This window comes from Piliocolobus tephrosceles, chromosome 4, assembly GCF_002776525.5.
Source record: "Piliocolobus tephrosceles isolate RC106 chromosome 4, ASM277652v3, whole genome shotgun sequence".
NCBI classification, from domain to species: Eukaryota; Metazoa; Chordata; class Mammalia; order Primates; family Cercopithecidae; genus Piliocolobus; species Piliocolobus tephrosceles.
Genome location: NC_045437.1, coordinates 120779750 through 120804821, shown reverse-complemented (window position 1 = coordinate 120804821; position 25072 = coordinate 120779750). Strand labels below are relative to the sequence as shown.

Here is a 25072-nt window from a genome sequence, read left to right as displayed (position 1 = left end):
AGGAAAGTGCTATACATATGATTACGGTTTTATTATAAATGATGTAACTCAAGAACAGCATCGTGGAAGACAGACACAGGGCAAGGCTTAGAGGGGCACAGAGCTTCCATGTCCTCTCTCGACGCACCACCCTCCCAGCACATTGATGTGTTCACCTTCTGGGAAGCGCCTCAAACGTTATTCACCAAGAGTTTTAATCAGAGGTTCATTACACAGGCATAATCGATTAAATTATTGGCTATTGGTGCTTGAGCTCAATCCTCAGTCCCCCTACCCTCCCAGAGGTTGGGGTGGGGCAGGTGGAGGGGAATGGGGCTGTTAAGTTCCAGCCCTGTAGTCATGTGGTTGGGGGTTTGGTTCCTGGTTGGTTCCTTTGCAACCAGCCCCTCATCCTGAAGCTATCTAGAGGCCCTCCTAGAGTCACCTCATTAGCATAAACTCAGGTATCATTGAAAGGCTATTGTTAGGAATAAGAAAATATATTCTTATCACTCTGGATATTGCAAGAGTTTTAGGAGCACTGCTTCAAGAACCAAGGACAAAGACCAAGTATATATATGTGTGTGTGTGTATATATATGTGTATATATGTGTGTGTGTATATATATGTGTATATATATATTTTTTTGTTATACCACCCTCACTTCCCCAAATGGAAAGACAAAAGTACTTGGCACAATTAGAAGAACATTATTCAACTAAATACAATGAAAACAAGATAACATTATTTTTATTAAAAAAAAATTTTGGAGACAGGGTCTCGCTCTGTCACCCAGGCCGGAGTGCAGTGGGGCCATCATAGTTCACTGGAGTTCTAAACTCCTGGGCTCAAGCGATCCTCCCGCCTCAGCCTCTGGAACATACTTGCTATTGTACCTGTCAAAAGCTCTGAGTCCAAGATCTTTTCTCTCTCCTTGTTAAAAAAGACATTAGCAATGTGTGAGAGGTGTTAGAGACATATTACTGTAAAATTGCAGCTTTCTCTTTCCCTTACACAGAAGGAAGGAAACGGAGTGGAAGAGAATCGCCCTAGGGGTCCATGTTGTTTGACCTTGTATCTTTGTACCACGAAGAGCCATCTTGCTTTCCATAGGTGGTACACATGCCGCACTTTGGGGAAGGCTGCCCTAGAAGCAGTCCTTTGTCATCAGAGAAATGGCCCTGGCTCCCAGCCTCAAAGGGCCTGAGCTCTGGGACCTCCATTAGGGCAGATGTTCATAGCATTCCTGTTCAATAAATATCTTTTTAGATAAAGTCAGAAATCACTCATTCCTTAACCAAGAAGTGATTGAGATTTTTATTTTTGCTTTTGGGAAATCCCTGTGGCCCATGAGGAATAAATATTTCAACGACTAGGACCCCCACCTAATCACTTTGTAGTGGGTAGGGCTGGGAGAGAGCCTCAGGCCACGGCCCTTGACCACACTCGCCTGACTTTGGCACAGCCTGCCAAATAGATGGTCAGGCCCCTTAACACAGGCGATTATGGGTTGTTTCTTGTCTCCTAGGCCAGCAAAAAGGAGCGTTTTCTGCAGGTGCAGTCCATGATGTACGATCTGATGGAGTGGAGGTCCCAGCTTCTCTCAGGAACCTTGCCCAAGGACGAGCTGAAGGAACTGAAGCAGAAAGTCACGTCCAAAATTGACTATGGCAACAAGTAACCTCTCTTTCCTCTGTAAAGAGGCTTTCTTCCCCCAGCCATCCTCTCTCTTCCCTTTCTCTCTCCCCAGAAGCTTGGTTTCATTTTTAGATGCAAGTTTGTCACTTTCTGTTTGGGAGAAGGTTGTGACCAATGACTGTGCTTGTGTGCTGTTGTTACCACCCCACGGGGACTGAGGGACACGCAGGTGGAGAGAAGGCTTGTACTTACACGGTGTTATTACCAGGCTGAGAGATTTAGGACACTCATTTAACCTACTTCCGATGGACTAGGGAGCACAGTCATGCTGGTTCACTTTCAGCTTAGTTGTCGTTTTATCCCTACATTTGCAAAATTCTCCCTTAAATCCCAGTGTGAAACTTAATGTCTCTTCCCCCATCCTAAAGTATCCAACCCACACACCATCAGCTAACTCAAATGCACAATTACAAAAATGTTTCCTCAAAAGGGAAGAGAAGTAAAAATTGGTTGGGATTTGAATGCTATCAAGTTAAGGAGAAAATGAGCCAATTATTTGAGGTGGGACAACCCACTGCTAATAACATTATAAGTAACTCTTAATCAGAGCTTGTTGTACACCAGGCTTGCTGCTAAGTGTTTTACAGGCATTGTCTCATTTAATTCTCATAATAACTCTATGGGGCATGCAGTTTTATTATCCCCATTTTTTTCAGATAAAGAAACTGAGGGTTTTCAGTAGGGTGGGTAACTTGTCCAGGGTTGCACAGCTAGTAAATGACAGAACCTGAATTTAGACCCAGGCAGTCTGGCTGCAGGGTCCATGGGCCTCACCACTCTGCTACTTGGATAGCATTTGGGAACTATAAGGACCTCCCCTCCCTCCTGATTTTTTGAATGACTTCCAAACATTCTGTTCATTTGCTCATTCATTCCAACCACAAACATGTATTGAGCACTTATAGTTGGCTGGATTTTCTGCTAGATATTGGGGCTGTAGAAATAAAAGTCCCTGTCCACTCAAGGGTCACAGTTCCAATTAGGAGTAAGCCACAAGTAAACTGCTGATATGTACTGTGATAAGTTCTATAGCTCAGGAAGCAAGAGTTACTTTTAATGAACCTTAGAGAAGGAAGTCAAGGAAGACTTCCTGAAGGAGGTGACCCCTGAGCTGAAGTTTGAAGGATAAAGGGATATTAAGCAGGCTCAAAACAAGGAGGGTCAGGAGCTCATGAGAGAGCATGGCATACTGAAGGAACTGCAAAGCAGATCTGAAGGCTGGAACACAGGGCCTGAGGGGGAAGTAAAAAGCCCATTTAATATGAATAAGAAGAAGTTTCCCCAGCAGCCAGGCCAGGCTTTCTTGTCCTGCCAGAAGCACTAGGAGGAGGATTCTGAGAGGAAAGTCAGTGGCTCCAACTCACAGCTGATCCAGGAACACAGTCCCTCTGCCGGTGCCTCTGTTGGCATCTGGCAAGCATGTCCAAATCTGCTTATAAAGCACATCATCCTAAAGTGACAGGAAGGGTTTGCCATGCAGCTGCTACTGCCGTTGGTTCCATGGTGTCTTTAGCTGAGAACAATTGCAGCTGAGTGTATGGGAATTGAGGGCTGCTTTACTGTGACATCTACGACCTTCAAATGTTGTTTTCTTAATGGGGGCTCCTGAGAAGTAGGACCAGGAATGGAAAAAGTGGTCACCACTCACAGAAAGCCTTCCCTGATTTTCCACTACCCTCCTTGGGCCGGGGTAGGTGCTCTTGAAGGCCCTGAGTAGTAATTGCCTCCTTTTTGGCCCAGCTTCCCTCTTATTGCGGGAGCTCCTATAGGATGTTGACTGTCTAAATCACCTCTATGCCTGTGCTTGGAACAAGGTGTGCACATAGTAGGTGCTCAGTGAGTGATAACTGAGTGAGTGGGTGAATGGTGGTGATGGGAGAAAAAGAAGAAAGAGGGTCCTCCCTAAACCAGCCCCTCTGCAGCATCCTCTGACCTAGCCTCGTGCTTTTAGTTCTGTCAGCTTCCTTTGGGGAAGTGAGAGATGCTCTGTGGCACAGGCTGAGACCTCAAGCTCAGGGGCCCCCTTATTTACCTGACTACTTCAGCTGCAAGCGAGAGAGTTGGGCATCTTATCACTGGCCTGATAGTTCGGGTGCTCAGAGCTCTGGTATGGGATGGGCAGCTTCCCCAAATTCAGGAGGCCCACCATCTGGGCCGAGTGTCAGGATCAGCCTGGAACTGCCTACCTCCAACCTCCAGCAGCTGGGAGAGTGGGTGGGGGTGGCACAAAGTGGAACTGAACCTTGGAGGAATGGTCAGAATGAGCTTGTTTCTTCTCTCATTCCATTACTTCATTCAGATATCAAACTTTCTTTACACATCTGGTAGGCCCCAAGGGTACAGGGGGGTACAGGGTACAGACACATACAAAATACAGCCTCTGTTTTTAGCAACAATCAAAAAGCAAGCAATGAGAAATAATGATAACTTCCAGAGTGCTCACTCATTTCCAGAGGCACGGTTTAAAGGACTTTCCATGTATTAACTCTGTGAAGTCTCACAACAACTTGATGAGGTAGGCACTATTCTCATCCTGTTTCTCAGGTGAGGAAAGTGAGGCTCAAGAGTGATAAGGTATGTGATCTGAGAAACCAACAGAGATGCCTCTTTATCAACTAAGATGGATCCTAAGGTTCAGGAAACAACAGCTACCTATGGGTCGGGTTGAGCGTTCAGGGGAGCTGGCTTGGCAACTCCCTAAATTCCTACAGCTACGAGAAAAACACCCTCTTGCCAAACTCCCTAACAATAGGAGCCATCAGGCAAATTATCAGACCCCTCCTAACTCTGATTTACATCCACACCAGATGATTTACATCCACACCAGAGGACTAGCCTGCTAAACATTCTTTTTTGATAGAGAGCTGCAAACCTTAAGCCAGTTTCAGCTAGCTTAAGACTGTCCACAAACTGTGTCCAGTAGTTCACCTTTTGATGTAAAGTGCAAAGTTTCACCTCATTTTAATAATAAACCCCACCCCAAAGTGAACATGGGCTGTATGTTACATACACGTTTACCCATAGTATATGCTCTTGTCTCCATAAATATGTTAATTTTTTCCCCAAACCTGCTGAATATGTATGATGTTGGCTCTGTGAGGCATAAAACCCAACATGTCCTTCCCCTCTTCAAAGAAAGAGCACCTTCCACACATACCAGAGACTGTCTCTTCAAAGTTTGCAAACCGATGTCACCAGTAAGGTTCTCCTTTCTCTTCAAAGTTTGCCAACCAATGTCACCAGTAAGGTTCTCCTTTTGTAATGAAGCACAGGCTCTGTTGCCTGCTGCTTGCAAAGTCAGTAACAGGGACAAAGTGCATTGTAAGGAAAGTGACTTTATTTCCAAAGCTAGTCATGGGGAAACATACAGGCTCACTCCTCTAGAAACCACTTCAAGACTCTGGGCTGAGGGCAAGGGTTTCAAAAAGGGAAGCTGGATATAGGAGGCATGCCGGGGCTGTGCAGGGTGCAGGGGCTGTGTGTCTAGGCCTGATGCCGGTCTGGAGAACAGGCTGGTGCCATCTTGACAGTGGCCAGGCTGTCAATGATCCATCTTGAGGCAGTCTTTAAGTAGGGGAGAATTCTGTAGCTGTGCCCTCATGCCTGGTTTGTTTTCAATTAGCCCCTGGAATTTCTTAACAAGCATAGAGTTAAGTAAATGTGCACGGAGTAAGAGCGTATATGGTAGAAGGGGGAAGGGAATGGAGCTTCAAAGTAGGTTTCAAGGGTATATTTTAAGACTAAGGAAAAAAAGGTTTCTATAGTTTTTCTCAAGGCTACATCTTGAGTTGTTTTTTTTTTTTTTTTTTTTTGAGACAGAGTCTCGATCTATTGCCCGTGCTGGAGTGCAGTGGCGTGATCTCAGCTCACTGCAACCTCCACCTCCCGGGTTCAAGTGATTCTTCTGTCTCAGCCTCCCAAGTAGCTGGGACTACAGGCGCATGCTGCCACACCTGGCTAATTTGTGTATTTTTAGTAGACACGGGGTTTCACCACATTGGCCAGGCTGGTCTCGAACTCCTGACCTTGTGGTCCACCCACCTCGGCCTCCCAAAGTGCTAGGATTACAGGTGTGAGCCACCGAGCCTGGCCAAGAAAAAAGTTTTAAAATGCATTTTGAAGTTGAGCTCCTCAGTTACACTTTCTACTATTTAGCCATCCTGGTGGTCTTTTGAACAGCAGGTGATTTTGCTGAAGATGCAGTGGAATTTGAACTGATAATGTGGCTGCAGAGTTCAAGTGCTTAACTGCTGCACTCTACTGCCTTCCAAGAGCCATGTGGGTTAATAAGGGAGGGAGAGAAGTAAACAGCCACTTTCAGTCAGAAGTCATACACATTAGGAGTGCAGGAAGCATGGGCAAGAAGGTTGGAGGATGTGGGGGTGGGAGTCAGGGTGGGGATGGCAACCACTCTGAATCTAACTAGACCAGCAGGAATTATTAGGTGAAATGGAGAAGAGAAACTCAGAGGGAAAGAATGTGGGAGATGAAAGGTTCACATGACCACACAGAGGAAGACATGGGTGGACTGGGGCTGGAACCTTGAGGATTTTAGTGCCAAGTGAATCTGGATTGTCCAGACGGCAATGGGGAGCCATCACAGATTTTTAGGTGGCATATGTAGTGGCGCAATCATAGCTCACTACAGTCTCCATCTCCTGGGCTCAAGTGTTCCTCCCACCTCAGCCTCCTGAGGAGCGGGGACTATAGGTGCATATCACCATGCCCAGCTGAGTTTACCTTTTTTAAAAATTTTATTTTATATGCATACAGTGGGGGCTTTGCCCTCTACCCTCATCTTGGCTTCATTTGATCACTTCCTTGAACAGATGAGAGCAGTGGGGTTACATCCTGATGAGAGAATGCCTAAATGTTCTGCTCCCCAAAATGCATGGTGGCTGCATTCAGAGGCTGTGGAGGACAGCCTCTCCTGCCCCTGGGTCACGGGAATCCTATCAATTCTACTGAAGCTCCCAAAGTTCCAAGTGATTTTGATGTCCAAGGATTGAGGAATCCTCAAATGACTTCTTCACATCCCAAGATAGCCGGACCTAGGAGAATGTTTTATTCATGTATTTTAGAACCGAATCCACTTCGATACATTTTGAGGAGAACAGCCAGAGAGATCTTGGCATTAAATTATGTATCGGCAATGCTCCATCTTTTCCAAGGTCAGGAGAGTCTCTGCTAAGCATTAGCTGAATGTGTTTCTTCCCCCTTAGCATTGCCGTTAGGCAGCATGGCTGTGCACCATTATGAGTCGTATTGAGTTGGGAGTTAATTTCCTAATGAATGTGCACAAATGGGTGAACCTTGGCTCCCTTCCCTCTACATTTGGACAAGATGAGAGATGTGCCTCTCAATTCGATTCTCTGATAGAGATGAAGACTTAGTCTCCTTCATTTGTCTTGCTGCCCTTCCAGAATCTGGTACTTAGTAGTGGCAACAAAGCAGGACTACGGTTGGCCTTCTCAGAATCCATCAGCCCACCTCCTCCTATCTTCTTTGTATGGACAACTGAGGCTCTTCATCTCAATATCAAGTGCAAAAGCAGTTTCAAGTTAAGGTTTCTGCAAACATACCCTACCCCACCCTGCAACCCATATACTGCTCCTAAGCTCCTCCTATGTATTATAGCAAGCATACCAGAGAGGTTATGAGTGTGGACAGAGATGTATTCTTAGTTTTCACTAGCTATATGACCTTGAGCAAATTAATTAGTCCTCATATCCTCAGTCTTTTCTTCATTTGTAAAATGGGGTTATTAATAGTATCTCCTTCATAGGGTTGTTATGAGAATTAAATGGATTAATTTTATGTAAAACACTTATCCTATGTGAGCTTATTGTAAGTGCTGTGTGAGTTTGCTGCTGTTAGTGTCGCTGATGCTGGTCAGGATGACAGGTGTGACTGAAACAAATCAATACCAAACAGGGAAAAGCTTGTGGCCTGGAAGTCAAATAGCTGAAAGCAAGCTGTGGGTAACAGTCAATATGTCTGAGATTGTTTTTCCCCAACTGCTATTTTCAAATTTTTATTGAATAATATATAAATACCCCCTCTGTGTATATATTTTGAAAAAGGCTAGGCACGGTAGTAGCTGGGCATGGTGGCATGTGCCTGTAGTCCCAACTGCTCAGGAGGCTGAGGTGGGAGGATTGCTTGAGCCCAAGAGTTCGAGGCTGTGGGAAGCTATGATCACACCACTGTACCCCAGCCTGGAAGACAGAGCAAGACCCTGACTCATTAAAAAAAAATTAAATAAATTGAGACAAGGCACATGTAACCTTTGACCCCTTTACTCCTCCAGCCCTAGCCCCTACCTGTCCCCACGGATAACTTGTGTTGGTAGTTTGGTCCTTTTTTTCATTCAGAGCTTTCTCTCATACGTAAGCTTACTTTTATACATGCACCCAGATAATATATCTGGCCTAGTTTTTGTTTGTTTTATTATTTATTTATTTATAAAAATAAATACTGTATGCGCACTATATGCATCTTTCCATGCTTGATTTTTGCACTGACATATATTATTAAATATAGTAAAACTATATAATATTTTAAAAGCTCTGCTATATAGTATTCCATTATAGATAGGTCACTGTTGATTTAGCCATTTCTCTTTTAGACTTTTTTTTTTTTTTTTGGTGAGATGGAGTCTCACTGTCACCCAGGCTGGAGTACAGTGGTGCAATCTCGGCTCACTGCAACTTCTGCCTCCCAGGTTCAAGCAATTCTCCTGTCTCAGCCTCCTGAGTAGCTAGGACTACAGGAGCTCACCATGATGCCCAGCTAATTTTTGTATTTTTACTAGAGACGGGGTTTCACCATCTTGGCCAGGCTGGTCTTGAACTCTTGACCTCAGGTGATCCACCCGCCTCAGCCTCCCAAAATGTTGGGATTACAGGCATGAGTCACCATGCCCAGCCGACATTTTGTGTTTTTTCAGTACTTGCTGATGCGATCAAGGCTGCAACACATCCTAGTTCAAGTGTTGGGTGTTTCAGTTTAATACCGTGGAAAATACACTTTTTAAAAAAATTGAATGCACACTACTACAGTACCTTCCAAAGGGGGTCTACTATACCAATATGCACTCACTAGCAGTGTCCCAGGCTATCCGTGTAGAGCTCTTCTTTGTGACTGTATGATCCCCAGAAATCAGTCGAACTTTCTAGTAAAAATCTTCTCACCAGTGACTTAAAGTTCTCCACTGATTTATCTTCACCTCTAGTTTTTGCTTTACAGAATCCTTGAGCTCGATTTGATTGTCAGAGATGAAGACGGAAATATCTTGGACCCCGATAATACCAGCGTCATCAGCTTGTTCCATGCACATGAGGAAGCAACTGGTAAAATCACAGAGCGTATCAAAGAAGAAATGGTGAGCTTTACTAAATAGGCTTTGGCCAAGTGATCCAATCATTGAGCACATCATAAACTTAAAACAATGGGCTAATTAACCAGACTGTGTATTATTCAAGGGGATCTGTCTGTGGCCTGAGATGATCAGCAGCCACATGTGTTTAACTGTGGTTTTGTACCCACATCTGTAATTCATTCAACATCCATCTCACAGGTAGTTAAATGCCAGGCAAGTTTCTTGATCTCTTGGCACTTGTAGCTTCAAGAAGGGAGAAGAGAAGAAAGGCGATAAAAAATTAAATAAATAAGTGAAAATAGTAATTCCAGATGAGTTTATAAAAGGCAATGAACCGGGGTTATGTGAATCAAAGTGACTCAGGAGCTATGTTAAAAGGCACGGCCACGAAAGGCCTCTCTCAAGAGTGACATTTGAGCTGACACCTGAATCATGTGAAGGCACCAGGCCTGGGACGATCTGGGACAGAGTGTTCAAGGCAGAGGGCACAGCAGGTGCACAGGCCCTGAGGTAGGACTGCATTCTGACTATTGAAGGAGTAGGAAAGCCAAACAAGGATGAGGTGTGGTGAACAGTGGGGGAGTTCAGGCAACGATTTGCAGAGGCAGGTAGGTGGAGCCAGATCTCAAAGGGCATGAGGGGTTTTGGAAGAGAGTTTCGATGTTATTCCCACGGATGGGAAATCAGTGAAAGATTTCAAGGAAAGGTCAACAGTCTGATTTTTATTAAAAAACTTATTTTAGCTGCTCTATATTATTTGAAAGCAATTGTGTTTTTAGATTTATTCAGATATTATTTTCATACAGTACATTTCACTCATTTTAAAGTATACTTTAATGAATTGTAATAATATATTGTGTTGGATAAATGTCATGACAATCAAGATAAAGAACAGTTCCATCATCCTAAAAGTTTCTTTGTGCTCCGTCTCCAGCCCCAAACCCCGTGCAACCTATAATTTCCTGTCACTGTAGATTTGCCTTTTCTAGAGTTTCATATAAATGGAATCCATGCAATATTAATTTTCTGTGTTTGACTTTTACTCAGCATGATGTTTTTGAGGTTTATGTTGTTGTGCGTATTAACATTTTGGTCCTTTTATTACTGAGTCAGTATACCACTGACCAGTTACTGATGGTATATAGCATTGACCAGTTATTGGGCATTTGGGTAAGTTTTCAGTTCAGAGCTGTTATACTAATGCAACCATGAACATTTGGAAACAAATCCTTATTTGGACATGTTTTGATTCCTTTTGGGCAATACTTAGCAGTGGGATTGCTGGATCATATGATAAGTGTATATATAACTTTTTAAGGTATTGCCATGCTATTTCTTGAAATGGCTGTACAATTTTTTTTTTTTTTTTTTTCTGAGACAGGGTCTCACTCTATCACCCAGGCTGGAGTATAGTGGTGGGATCATGGCTCACTGCAGCCTTGACCCCCTGGGCTCAGGTGATTGTTCCACCTCAGGTTCCCAAGTAGCTGGGATCACAGGTGCATACCAACATGCCTGGCTAACCTCTTTTATTTTCTGTAGAGATGGGCTTTCACTATGTTGCCTAGGCTGATCTTGAACTCCTGGACTCAAATGATCGGCCCATCTCAGCCTTCCAAAGTACTGAGATTACAGGTATGAGCCACCATGCCAGCCCAATTTTGCATTTCTACCAGCAATATATGAGAGCTTTAGTTGCTCTACATCCTTGTCAACACTTGATATTATCTACATCCTTGTCAACACTTGATATTATCAGACTTTTTAACTTAGGCATACTAATGGTTGTGTAGTGGTATCTCATTGTAGTTTTAATTTTCATTTTTCTGATGTGCAGTGATGTTGAGTATCTCTTCATGTGCTTCCTGTCATTTCCACTTGTATCTTCTCTTGGGAAGTGTCTGGTCAGACATTTTACCCATTTAAATTGGGTTATTTTCCTCAAAATTAGTTGTAAGAGTTATTTGTATATTCTAGATACAAATTCTTTGTCAGATACGTTTTGAAAGTTTCTCCAAATCTGCACCTAGCTGTTGCATCCTTCAAAGAGCAAAAGTTTATAGTTTTGATAAAATCCATTTAAGCAATATTTTTCTTTTATAGTTTTTGCTTTTTATGACACTAATTTTATGAGGAAGTCTGGGTCAGTGGCAACATTTCCCAAGATAGAAAAATATAGGCCAAGAGAGTCAAAGTGAATTGACTCAGGTTGCAGAAACGTTTGATGGCAGAGCTGGGTGGAATGTGCAAAACTTCAGGCTTGAACCCAATGTCCTTGACTATCTTTGTGTTGCTCTGAGTGGTGCTAGGCTAATTTTCTCCATCTTCTTTCCTTCTTCCTTCTGTCTTTCAGTCAAAAGACCAGCCAGATTATGGAATGTATTCCCGGATCTCCTCATCCCCCACCCATAGCCTCTATGTGTTTGTGAGAAACTTTGTGTGCAGAATTGGGGAAGATGCTGAGCTCTTCATGTCTCTCTACGACCCCAACAAACAAACGGTCATAAGGTAGGTGTGTCCAGCATTGCCCTACTTCTCTGACTATGGGAAGCAGTGCACAGAGCATCTTTTCTTTCCATCCTCACTTATGGAGCAATTTCCACCTGGAAAAGAGATTGCGCCTGAGTGAAAATGTGGAAATAACTTCTTTGGAGGGTGTAGGAGTTGAGTGGAAGTGTTATTTACCACCAGTTTTTTCCCACAGTGGAGTTTATGGTTGTAGGGTTTTGTAAAATAGATTTTGATTACCAGAAAACAGCCAGAAATAACAAGATTCAGACAAGTAGCATTGGCTAGAATAAAAATATCTACTTCTTTTTTGTTTTGAGACAGGGTCTCACTCTGCTGCCAAGGCTGGAGTGCATGGGTGAGATCACAACTCGCTGTAGCCTTGAACTCCTAGGCTCAAACGATTCTCCCACCTCAGCCTCCTGAGTATCTGGGACTATAGGCATGCGCCACCACACCCGGCTAATTTTTAATTTTTTTGTAGAGACAGGGTCTTGCTGCATTCTCCCGTCTGGTGTCGAACTCTTGGCTTCGAGTGATCATCCCACCTTGGCTTCCCAAAGTGCTGGGATTATAGGTGTGAGCCACTGCTCCCTGCCAGTATCTACTTTCAGAATAGGAGTTAAGAAATGAATGCTCCAAATCCTCTGTAGCGGCAATAGGCTAAGGGTATAGGCTCTGAGATCTGTCTGGGTTCACATCTTGGCCCCAGCCTTTACTCTTTTTTTAATGTGGGGCAGGTTGTTGATGTTTCTTAAGCCTGAGTTTCCCGTCTGCGCAATGTGAGTGCTGACCACACAGGGTCATTTCCTTCAGGCTTTAATGAGAAAGAGTTGCGATGCACAAAGCCTGGCACATGGTGCCTGTACTGCAAGGGGCAGTGGCTGTTATCATTACTACTTTAATAAGTTGTTCTTGGCAATGGAGGAAGTGAGGGAACTTCTGGGTGCCTTGGCTCAAGGAAGGGAAAATACTTCTGGGAATCTCCAGGGAAGAGACTTTGCTGCTTCTCCAGCTCCCACTGCCAGACTCCTAGCCTCTGCTCAGACCATCCTTCCTCCCAAGCAGCCACTGCCTGTCCCCTCCATTAGGGTTTTAGACCAAGACATGGTCTCATATTTGAGGCCGCTGACTGTGACTACAGGCTTGCGCCACCACGCCTGGCTAATTTTTAATTTTTTTGTAGAGACACACATTAGAAAGGAGCTAGAACGTGATCTCTCTGCTTTTGTCTTCCTGGCTTGTTGCTATGATGATGAAGTGAACGAATACACCATGCCTGGTGAATAGTGGTGCTTTAGTAAGCAGCAGCCTCTTGGAGACATGCATAAAACTGGAGGGGCTGTCCATCTCAGAAGAATGTGCTGGGGTCTGTACATTGTCCTATCTAATCCTCACGGTTCTGTGTCATTAGGATGAGAAAATGAAGCTCAGGGAAGTCAAGCAACTTGCCCAAAGTCACAAATATTTGTAAAGAGCAGAGCTGGGATTTATACACAGGCCCATCTGACTCCAAAGGCAAGCTATTTCCCACTTAAGTCTGTCACCAAGGAATGAGTTGTGTCAAGTATTCTAAATCGTTTTCACCAGGGTTTCAGTACCATTATGGTGGAAAGGTATTTATTATGTACCAAAGTCCCTAACCTTAAAGAGTCAGCCCAATTCACCTGGCTTAGCCTTAGTGGACACTGAGAATGAGTGTCCCTGGTCCCTTAGGCCCACCTTGAATTGGTTTGGGTGTCAGAGGCAGGGGTCCCTTGCTGTTTCCTTTCAGTTACTCCCAAGGTTCCTGAAAGGCTCACTGACTGCAGTTTCAGGAGCCTTGGAAGCAACTGAGAGGGAATAGTATGGGGCCTATGACACACGACAGATCTGAAAGTGCTCACAAGCATATTCTAAAAGTGCTTACTGCCTGCCACATTGACGAGGGAGTGTGGTCGGCTGGCCCCATCTCAGTGATGGATGGCTGGACCATCTCTGTGGAGGGAGGCCATGAATCAGCAAGGTGGCAGCTGTGCTCCCTGCCGTGCTACCTGGCATGCCATGCTCAATGGGGTGTGCCTGAGTGACATCTCTGAGAGTGCTGGAGATGACAGCCAGCCCTGGGAGAGTGGGGATGAGCAGAGGGAGGAGGACAAAGTGGGCAGAAACCGGCAATCGCATAGAGAGGAGAAAGCAAAGGAAGAAGAGAAGAGGCACAATGCAGGAAGTGGGGAGGGGAATCTGGGAACACTCCCAATGTCAGTCTCACTCTGAAGAGCTGCTCTTCCCCTAAGCAAGAAATCTGGGCTCCTGCCTGCTCTGGCCAGGGTTGACATACAGTGAACAACAGGCAGGTTAAGACATCTTCAGTGTGGCCCAGATGTGGACTGGGGAGAATATAGCTGGGATCGATGTTTCAGTGTTGGACTGAATCGTGGTCAGATCCCCAGTAGATCCCTGAAGGCATCCTGTTTGGGAAATTTAATGTAAGTTTTTATAGGACAAAAGAGAAGCAGTTCAGGTATCAGTCTAGTAGTAAGTCTTATGCCCAAAAATTATGTGATGAGGAGTTGGAATAGTACTCCTCGTTCCTCTGAGTATGGTGTCATTTGGAGGAGGTCTTACCTGTCTTGGTGCTGTAGCCTTCAAATTCTACCACCTAGATCTTCCTGGGTGAGGATGGATGGGGCCAGCTCAGCCCTCCAAATTACTTTCCTTATTTATGATTGTGCTTCTCCTGGAAGAAAATTGCTGATGCTTGCTGTTTAGATGTAGCAAGCTGGGTCACTGAGGGGCTCGCCTACATATGATGGAAGCTACTGGAATGTGTCTAAGCATTTCACTAACAACAGTACAGAAATTACCAACGAGAAAGAATTAAAAATTAAAAAAAATTTTGGATGGAGCATTCCTGGTTAGTTTACTGCAAACTCCACTACAATTTTTAGATCTTACTGAAAAAAACACAAAAGATGAAAAGATCCACTTAACTTGATTGAGTTTTAAGCATTGGTTAATCTGGGACTATGTTCACTTTTGCTATTGGCCCCACTGCCTGCTTGAACTCTGCTCAGTTTGCTCTCATTAACCTTTTAGGGGTGACTGGAGAGGGAGGAACGAGATATTAGAGATTAAAAAAAAAAGCTCTAAAAGGAAGTCACGTCCCTTTAATTTTGCTGAATTCTTTTATGCCTTCTTAGGCTAACTTGAGTTTTAAATTTTTAAAAAATCTTATTTCTAATTCAAAATAATGGGCACTTATTTAGCACCGACTATATGCTCCTAGATGGCATGGAAAATCTGATGACTCAACTCAGCAAACTATATTAAGCTTCTTCTAACTTAAATAAGTGCTAGACTTCTCTGTCTTCCTGGAGTGATGGGACTGACCAGCATGATGGCTGCTAGGAGATGTGAGATGGTAAAGGATCGTATGTTAGAACCATGTAGCTGCTCCTCATAAAACCCTCCAATGGGTTTCCATTACTCTCAGCCTCAAGACAAAATCCTTGAATGACCTACAAAGCATATGTGATCTAGCATCTCCCTCTAATTTTTCTCTTGTAACTTTCCCTTGAATCTGTTTGTTTTTATTTATTTTTTTGAGATGGAGTCTCCCTTTTTACCCAGGCTGGAGTACAGTGGCACAACCTCTGCTCACTGCAACCTCCACCTTCCAGGTTCAAGTGATTCTCCTGCCTCAGCCACCCTAGTAGCTGGGACTACAGGTGTGTGCTGCAATGCCTGTCTACTTTTTTAATATTTTTAGTAGAGATGGGGGTTTCACCATGTTGCCCAGGCTAGTCTCGAACTCCTGACCTCAGATGATCTGCCCACCTCGGCCTCGCAAAGTGCTGGGATTACAGGCATGAGTCACTGCGCCCAGCCCCCTTGAATCTGTTTCTTAGATGCATCCAGCTCCTTCCTGACTCATGGCCTTTACTCATGTTGACTTTGCCTGAAACATTTCCCTTTCCTACCTTCTTTTCCTGACCAACTTTATTTCATGTCATTTCCTCAGCAAAGACTTCCTTGACCACCCACTAGGTCAGGTCCATTTGATATACATTAATACAACATCCTGAACTTTTCCTTTATACAGGCTGACTGTTCCTTATTTAAAATGCTTGGGACCAGAAGTGTTTTGGATTTCAGATTTTCTCTTGGATTTTGGAATATTTGCATTATATATACCTACCAGTAGAGCATTGCTAATCCAAAAATCTGAAATCTAAAATGTTCTGATGAACATTTCCTTTGAGCATCATGTTGACACTTAAAAATTTTCACGTTTGGGAGCATTTCATATTTTGGATTTTTAGATTAAGGGTTCTTAGCCTGTGGCACAATTTTATATAAATAGTGTCACAATGGCATTTAAACAGTTATTTAATTGTATCTTAGATAATGGCTGAGACCCTCTATGACCCATCACAGTATGACATTCCACTCAAGGAAACAGCTCTACATTCAAAGGGTAACTTAAAGTAATTCAGATCTTTACTCAGTCTTGAATGGGGAATGGGCCGGAAAGGGTAAATATATTCTTAATGTCCAATAAAATATACTAAGGCCCTTTCCCCTCTCATCTCTGCCATTCTCAGTAACCTCTATCAGTATGCAGATGCTCTTCAAAAATATTAGACAGCTGTGCCAGAATTTGCTTAGCAGATGGGAGAGGGACAGAAGTGGCAAATACACATATGTTAATAGTTCTTTGCTCTTGCCCGTCTAATGTCTGTCTCTCAACACAACTGTGATCTCTCGGAGGGAAGGACCATTTCTATCTTAAACACCTGCCTACCCCCAGCAGCCAGTAATGTGTTGGGCACATAGTAGATGCTTGGTGAATGTTTTTATTAAATGGATGCCAGGTCCCCTGGCAGTAACAGGCTGCCACTCTTCTTCCCACAGTGAGAACTACCTAGTGCGATGGGGCAGCCGGGGCTTCCCTAAGGAGATTGAGATGCTCAACAACCTGAAGGTGGTCTTCACGGTGAGTGTGCACCCTCTTCTCGTTACCGTGTTCCCCACCCATGGAAACGTAACCTCGGAAATAAGGCTGGTCAGAAGCTCAGAGTGGAGTGTGGCTCTCCTGCAGAGCTGTGTTCTGGGCTTCATGCAGAAATCCGAAGCTGACAAAGGACATTGTGTGCCTTGAGGAAGCTTTTGGGAAGATGGATGTTCACCTCTGTCTCTCCTCATCTCTCCCTGTCTGTCTGACTCCTGCACATACAGAGAACATACGCAGAATGCTACATAAACAAGCACCAACTTCTTTGAGCAATAATGCCCAGGTGAACTGGGCACAATGGCAATTTTGACTTTCTAGTTCATTCATGATTAACCTGAGTTCCTTTCTTTGTTCAGGGCTTTCTGAAAAATCTTTCTAAAATATATCAGAAAAAAATAGCACCTTCCTAGAACATTGACTGCCTTGGTAAATTGGACATTCTGAACATAATTAAGTCATAGATGACTAACGATCTGGTGGGTCCTTAGGATCATCCTTCTAAATACCAATACTCACTGGGCAAGACATGTACATAGAAATGTTGAAATCAATTGTTATTTGGATGATTTATTTCTGAGAGTGAAGCTGGCTTTTTAGCTCTGAATAGTGGAAACGGGAAAGAAGGAGATAAGTAAAGGTTATAATTTCCGGTACAGACCCATTTCTCGTCCTGTTTCCATAAGGGTGTGTGCTAAGAGTGTGATTTTTTTATTTATTTATTTATTTATTTATTTTTGAGATGGAGTCTCACTCTGTGGCCCAGGCTGGAGTGCAGTGGCACCATCTCGGCTCCCCTGGGTTCAAGCAATTCTCCTGCCTCAGCCTCCTGAGTAGCTGAAATTATAGGTGTACACCACTACACTGGGCTCATATTTGTATTTTTAGTAGAGATGAGGTTTCACCATGTTGGTCAGGCTGGTCTTGAACTCCTGACTTCGTGATCTGTCCGCCTTGGCCTCCCAAAGTGCTGGAATTACAGGTGTGAGCCACCGTGCCCAGCAAGTGTGATCTTAAGACACCTAAATATCTTAGTATTGTCTGTAAGCTCCTTTGGGGAGAACACTCTTTATGAGATTTTTTTTCACTATATTGCCTATATCCGCAAGGGAAATTACAACGAAGGAGTCAGGGAGGGATTTGGACTTTGACCAAACAGATGAGTTGGATCCAGGAGTGACCGACATGCTAGATTAACCTACCTTGCTCTATAATAATTTTCCAGTTACAGCCCATTAATTGCAACATCTTATATTATGTTGTGATTAGACTGAGGTATAGCTGATTAATTTTGTTTGTTATTTTCTTTAAAAATAGGCCAGAGGCATGGAATAGGATCATAGGTCCTAATTGCTTAGGCAAAGTTTCCTTGGCATATATAGATGTGCCTCCATCCTTTTTATCTGTTATTAGTTAGAAGGAGGAACCTATTTATTTTCTTGATAAATAGGAGAGTCCCACAGGCCTTCCTGATTAAACCACTAGACAGATGTTTCATGAGAGGGAGAAGGACGGGGAATCAATCAGTGGTTCATTTTGCAGAGAACCAATTCATGATGTAAACATGGGGGAAAGAGCATCAGTAAATTTGTGTCACACAGCATTAGTGAGAATGTAATCCTACCTTCATGGAATTCTGCCTGGGCCACGCCTCAGCTCCTCAGAACAAGTGGAGTTGAGCGCCTTGGTTGACAGGCTCGACAGGCGGATGCTTCCCTCTGTTGACATGATCAGAGTCCTGATTTGGGGGTGTATTAGTTCACTCTTGCATGGCTATAAAGAAATCCCTGAAACTGGGTAATTTGTAAAGAAAAGAGGTTTAATTGGCTTATGGTTCTGCAAACTGTACGAGAAGCATGATGTTGGCATCAGTTCGACTTCTGGGGGTGCCTCAGGAAACTTGCCATCATGGCAGAAGGCAAAGGGAAAGCAGCCTTGTCCTGTGTGGCCAGAGCAGGAGAAAGAGAGACAGGGAGAGGTGCTACCCACTTTTAAACAACCAGGTCTTAGGAGAACTCGCTATCATGATAGCACCTTTGGTGCTATCATCATTTCTCATGGTGTTAAACCATAAGAAAGCACCCCCATGATCCAGTCACCTCCCATCAGGCCCCACCTCCAGCCTGGGGATTACATTTTAACATGAGATTTGGGTGGGGACAGTGATCCAGACCATATCAGGGGCAAGGAAGGTGATGGTGCTCTCACTTCTTGTATCGATCCAAGAGTTAGCTGATGAGTGCCTACTATGCATGTGCTCTGTGCAAAGCACTGGCGATAAGCAGCGAGTGCTTTCATGGTACAGTGGGGTTAAATTCAGATAATAAAATGCATGCGCAGATAAACAAGAGCAATGTCAGAAAGCAATCCAAGCAACACAGGATAATTAAAACAGGGTGATGTGATGGTATGTGACTGGAAGTTACTTTCAACTGGGTGGTGAGGTGACATTTAAATTAGAGATGAGATAAGACTTGGCAAGCATGTGTCTTGCTGGCCTTATTTCCTCCCTCTCTGGATGTTAGCTCTTCCTGGTCTCATATGTTGGGGGAAGGCTTCCAGCTCTTTGAGCCTCTCTGAGCCTGGCATGTAGGTCCAGTTGACTGTTGACTTTCCCTCTGTTTTGCTTTGATTGATTGATTGATTGATTGATTGATTGATTTATATTTATTTTATTGAGATGGAGTCTTGCTCTGTCGCCAGGCCGGAGTGCAGTGATGTAATCTCGGCCCACTACAACCTCCACCTCCTGGGTTCAAGCAATCCCCCTGCCTCAGCCTCCCGAGTAGCTATGACTACAGGTGCATGCCACCACGCCCGGGTAATTTTTTTGTATTTTAGTATAGACAGGGAGGGTTTCACCATGTTGGCCAGGATGGCCTCAATCTCCTGACCTGATGATCCACCCACCTCTGCCTCCCAAAGTGCTGGGATTACAGGTGTGAGCCACTGCTCCCGGCCCTTTCCCTCTGTTTTGTCAGGGTTTACCCCACAAGGCTGTGTAAGAGGAAAGCAGCATATACTATGAAGTTCCCTAAGATTTAGCCCAGTTTTGGGGTGGCTGCCAACACACAGGAAACAAGAGTGAACAATAAAAGAAGAACTAATGAGTTCCTAAATCAGGTGTCACTTGTTAAGTTCCATTGTCCCGCTTCCCCAATACTTTCGAGTTTTATAAGGCCAAAGCAGAAATGACTGGGAGACACCATAGTTTGGAGCAAAATTCTGTATAAGGATTGCCAGTTGACACACCCTCCAGAGAATATAATGTGAATATAGCATTTGGCTATTTTTTACACTTTAAGATTCTTTAGTGTGGAGGTGTGTTTGGGGGGCGGCGGTGGGGGCGCTGTCCGATGAGACAGCTCTAAGAGGTCTGATATCTTCCTTTGAGCAAGTAAAAAATTTTTAAGAGAAGAGGGTGGAATGGGGGCTTACCTGGGAATCTTCTAGGTTTATGTAGTATATTAGTTTGCTAGGCCTGCCATAACTATCACAGATTGGTTCATATAAGCAAAAGAAATGTATTTTCTCACAATTCTGGAATTTAGAAGTCTGAGATAAAGGTGTTGGGAGGGTTGGTTTCTTCCTAGGCCTCTTGTCTTGGTTTGCAGATGCCTGTCTTCTCCCTGAGTATTCACCGTGGTCTTCTCTCTGTTTGTGCACTGATACCTTCTTCTAAGGACAACAGTCATACTGACCAGACAACCTCTTTTTACCTTAATTACTTATTTAAAGACCCTGTTTCCAAATGCAGTCATATTGTGAGACACTGAAGATTAGGTATTCAATCTATGAATTTGGGGTATGTGTGTGTGTGGTGGGGGTGGGGTGCGCAATTCAGCCCCTTCGTGTCTAGGAAGCTTTCAGGTATCAGGGCCTCTGTGGCTCTGAAATACCTCTGAAAGGCACCAATCTAAGCATTTCAAAAATACGAAGAATCCTAATTTGAGGAGAGAAGGTATTAGGGATGGAGGTCATTATGAAGGAAGCAGGATTCAAGTTTTAAGGATAGAAAGGATGTGGATATGTAGAGGAGGAAGAGGCAAGCATTGGAGAGGAGGTGTGGGAGCAGGCTGGTCAGGAAGAAAGATCCAGAGTTGGAAGTGAGCATTGTGTGTTTATGGAGCAATAAAGAAATCTTTGTGACAAAAATAACCTACTTATATTCAGAGAGTCATGGGGAATCAGTGGGCTAGGACAGCTGGATATATTATGTCTAGGTCCTTTCATGTCAACTGGGAAAGAGTAGAACTAATAGGGTAGGAAATAGGGAGCTATTAGTGTTGTTGGGGGGAGAGAAATGTTATAATAGCTGCAATGTCTAAAGATGAATTCGTAAGAGATTTCAGGGTGGTTTGGAGGAAGGAGTCAGGCCAGAGACAAGGCTGTTCCAACCATCTGGATGTGAGATAATTGGGATCTCAAATTCAGATGCCTGCAGAACAAGGCAAGGGACGCAGATGATGGGGTGGGGGGTCTTTCTTAGCCTGAAAAGCAGATGTCCATTCCTGCAGCTGGTGGATGGACAGCCCTTGTAGCAGTCAGTGCTCTCTGGGGAAACAGAACCCATGGAATATAAGTTTGAGATCCTAAAGGTAGGCTGGCAGGCTGGAAACTCAGGCAGTATTTCTATACTACAGTCTTGAGGCAGAATTCCTCCTTGTCTGGGAAACCTCAGTTTTTGCTCTTAAGACCTTCAGCTGGTTGGATGAGGCCCATGGACATTATAGAATGTCATCTCTTTTACTTAGTCAGCGGGTTGTAGATATTAATCAGGTCTACAAAATACCTTCATAGCAACATCCAGAATGGTGTTTGACCAAACAGCTAGGCACCACAACCTAGCCAGGTTGACATATGAAATTTAACCATCACGGTCCCCAAGCAGGAAGGTGTGGACCACACTGGGGCCTTGCCTTGTTCCCAGAGATTTCTCACAGCCCCACTCCTTTCCTCCTATACCAGCATAGTGAGAGGTTGGGGATGGCAGCTCTGCATTGGTCCTGGATCTGACCTGAGCCGACAGCTTGTTCCCAGTGCATATGCCCACAGGAGAATTAACTCGAAGGAGAATAAACTGTTCCCTTTTGAGAGCTGGCCCGGGGTACTCTACTCTGATGCCAACAGCATGCCTTGTTGTTTCTTCCTGAGCTGATCCTCACTGGCAGGGGGCCCTGGGATCTCTGAAGCTTTTAGATTTGAGCAGGCAGTCAGGAGTTTCCTCCTGCGTGCCTTTCTGATGGCAAGGGAGCTGTACTGTAGTAGCTATGTTTGTGGTCTTTGGTGTCAGGGACTGGGCTGAAAGCCCAGAGTCTCATGGGCTATGGTCATGACCTTGGGGAAGCCTCTTATCTTCTTTGTGTCTCAGTTTCCCCATCTGTAAAATGGGGATACAACAATTGTATGTACTTCAGAGATGTGAGGGACTGAATCTGATGATGCATGAATCGCTTAGCATAGTGGATGAGACATTAGTGCATTTCACCACTTTTGGCTTTTCTAGACTCAGTTGAGCAGGGTCTGGTGGCTCATGTCTGTAATCCCAGCACTTTGGGAGGCTGATGTGGGAGAATTGCTTGAGCCCAGGAGTTTGAAATCAGCCTGAATAACATAGTGAGATCCCATCTCTTAAAAAAAAAAAAAAAATTAGCTGGGCATGGTGGCTCATGCCTGTAGTCCGAGCTACTCAAGAGGCTGAGGTGGGAGGATTATTTGAACCTGGGAGATTGAGGCTGCAGTGAGCTGTGATCATGCCACTGCCCTCTAGCCTGTGTGACAGGGTGAAGCCCTGTCTTCAAATAAAATAAATAAATAAACAAACAGATAGTTGACTGCAGTTTCCTGACCCCTTGAAGTCAGGTGCGGCCATATGCCTTTCTTTGGCAAATGACATGCAAGCAAAAATGATGTGCACCTCTCTTGGGTAGATGATTTAAGAGCCAGAAGTGATTTGCCACATTCCTTTCCCCTGCCGCAGAGACAATGAGAGCAGCTGTGCTGAGATAGAGCTGCCAGCCAGGGGCCCAGAGTAAGTAAGTAATCAGAGCCCCCACCCCTCTGCATTGGCCCTGTAGACTGCACTAGAAGTAAACTTCTGCTGTGCTATAAGCTCTGAGATATTGGGGTTGTTAGCAACCCCTCAACCCAACTGATGGCCACACTTTAGATGTCAGGAAATGGTAGCTGTTATGATTTTTCTCTCTTCCTTTCGCCTTCTCTCTCAGAGGTTCTGAGCAATGATGTGACCGATGGCATCATCCGAGTTGTCTGTAGCAAATGCTACTTTTGGATCCATCACCTCGGCATACGGAGAACCCTGTCTGTACAGCTGATATTCCACCTCTACCCTTCTCTCGTCCTATCATTTTGAGAGGGAAGAATTGGGATTAAACACTAGAGTTCTATCACTCATTTTCCTTTGCAAACTTTACCTTGCTTATCTGTAAAATGGGTTGTGAGAGCCTTGTTTTCTATGTTTTCCAGGTCTTATTGTATGACTGGTCCGTGAATAGCAAGTATTATATACATCCCTCAGAAATGACTATTACTGGGTTTTCTTGTCTACTTTTTTTTTTTCCCCCATTCAGCACATGATGGGTAATTTTTTGTTTCTTTCCCCATAGGATCTTGGAAACAAAGACCTCAACAGGGATAAAATTTACTTGATTTGTCAAATAGTCCGGGTCGGCAAGATGGATCTTAAGGATACTGGTGCAAAGAAGTGCACGCAGGGGCTGAGGAGGCCGTTCGGGGTGGCAGGTAAGGGACACACTGTGCACCATTAATTTTTATTGGAGCGCACATTTTATGTGGCTGAATTGTAATGATGATTTCTTTCCCAACCTCCTCCTGCTGCCTCCACCCCTGCAAAATTTATGCCAGACAGCCCTTAATAACTACATTTCTGGTGACTAAATCGAAATAATTGGTGACTAAGTCCAGATTTATGATGAACACAGTGAATCATGGGCTCCTCTTGTCTGGAGCAGAGCATTGGGAGACCGGTGCCGTCTGAGCAGTTGACGCCTTTGCTCCCCAGCTCTGTGAAAAAGGAAAAACAATACAGGCAGGATCTAATTATGAGGAGCAAATCATTTAAAAAATATATCTAGGACAGGAAATGCAGTTACACAGAATGAGTCACCTACCACACATCTAAATTCCAGATGGAAACGGATGTTTGGAGAATTCGGGTGACCCGAGGCAGAGCCCTGCATGAGGCTGCGGTACAGGAACATCCGCTCTGCATTCCTCTTAAGCTTTAGCTCTCTTGGGGGTTTCTAAAGCTTCATCATTCTTGCCCCACTTTTACGGTTTTAGTTATGTTTGGCTACCACTTGTACTGTTATTTACTTAACATATTTTCTTTTAATCAACCTACTTTACATAATGTATGTTTTTCGTCAAAGGCAATTTAAATACTGTGAAAATGGTGATTTGATATGCCAATTTAATTCTTTTTATTAAAATATAAAATTGTAAGAGTATACCATTTATCACCCCTGTGTACCATAGCTAACCTCAGTGTTTCAGGTTTCTCATTTCAAGATGCTCCGACCTATAATCGCAGACCTGCTTGCTCTCCAACTAGTCCCCTGGCACTGCTTGCCAGGGTGGAGTGGAGGATATTTTACTGAGCTCACTGTTTTGTTTGTTTGTTTTTAACCTGTGGCTGCGGCTAGCTAGCCAGCCAGTGATCTTGGGCAAGCATTTTCCCCAGGGCCTTAGTTTTATTATGTGCAAAATGAAGGACTTGCACCTGATTAATTCATGAAGTCCTCTACTGCTCTAAAATGCTCTGATTCTACCTGTGGGGCATTTCTGACACCACGGTATTTCTGTTAAGGCAGTGAGGGTCTTCCAACCTTACTGCAAAGTGTGTCTCTGTCCTCAGCTGTAGCCTGCCCTCTCTTTTGGTGTCAGGTGACAGAAATCTGATCTAAACTAGTAGAAGAAGAAAAAAAGGTACTTTATTGGTGTAACTGAAAGGCTTATGAATAGATTGCTTCAGGCATAGCCTGATCCAGGAACTCAAATCAGTTTGTCTCTTTCTTGCTCCTATGTCCTCATGCTGGCTTACTAAGAAGGTGGCTGTCCAATTAGTTGGCAAATTATCAGCCAGCTGTTCCAAGCTTGCATCCTACCAACTTAGCAACCCAGTGGAAAGAATGTACCTCTTTCCCATTAGTTTCAGCAGAAGCCCCAGGAGCTTTAATATAGGTCATGTCCTCATCTCCATAGTATTTACTCTGGGCAGGGAGAGATGATTCTCTGATCTACCAGGTCCTATGAATAACTCTGGAGCCAAAGGGAAATTGCGCTGCCCTAATCACAGCACTGAGGATGGATGAGGAGAGTCTGTTAGAGAGAATAGATGCTCAATTTTTCCTCCTGTCTGCTCTCTGACTCCCCTCTTGATCTAGATGCAGTCAGTGGTTGGTTATTACCCAAACAATTTTAATGGCCCCCTGCCCAGTGCCTGGAGTGTTTGAGGTATTTTCTGTAACTAG

At 44.1% G+C, this 25072-nt stretch overlaps 1 protein-coding gene across 5 annotated transcripts in view; it reads left to right on the top strand.

The window, feature by feature from the left end:
- DOCK2 (dedicator of cytokinesis 2) overlaps positions 1 to 25072 on the top strand; it is a 433784-nt gene that overhangs the window by 34624 nt on the left and 374088 nt on the right. For all 5 annotated transcript variants that reach the window (XM_023218912.1, XM_023218913.2, XM_023218916.1 and 2 more), the window contains exons 6-10: positions 1508 to 1656; positions 8926 to 9061; positions 11412 to 11566; positions 16463 to 16544; positions 23186 to 23321. In XM_023218912.1, coding sequence (XP_023074680.1) covers positions 1508 to 1656; positions 8926 to 9061; positions 11412 to 11566; positions 16463 to 16544; positions 23186 to 23321 — 658 coding nt within the window. The remainder of the gene's footprint in view (positions 1 to 1507; positions 1657 to 8925; positions 9062 to 11411; positions 11567 to 16462; positions 16545 to 23185; positions 23322 to 25072) is intronic.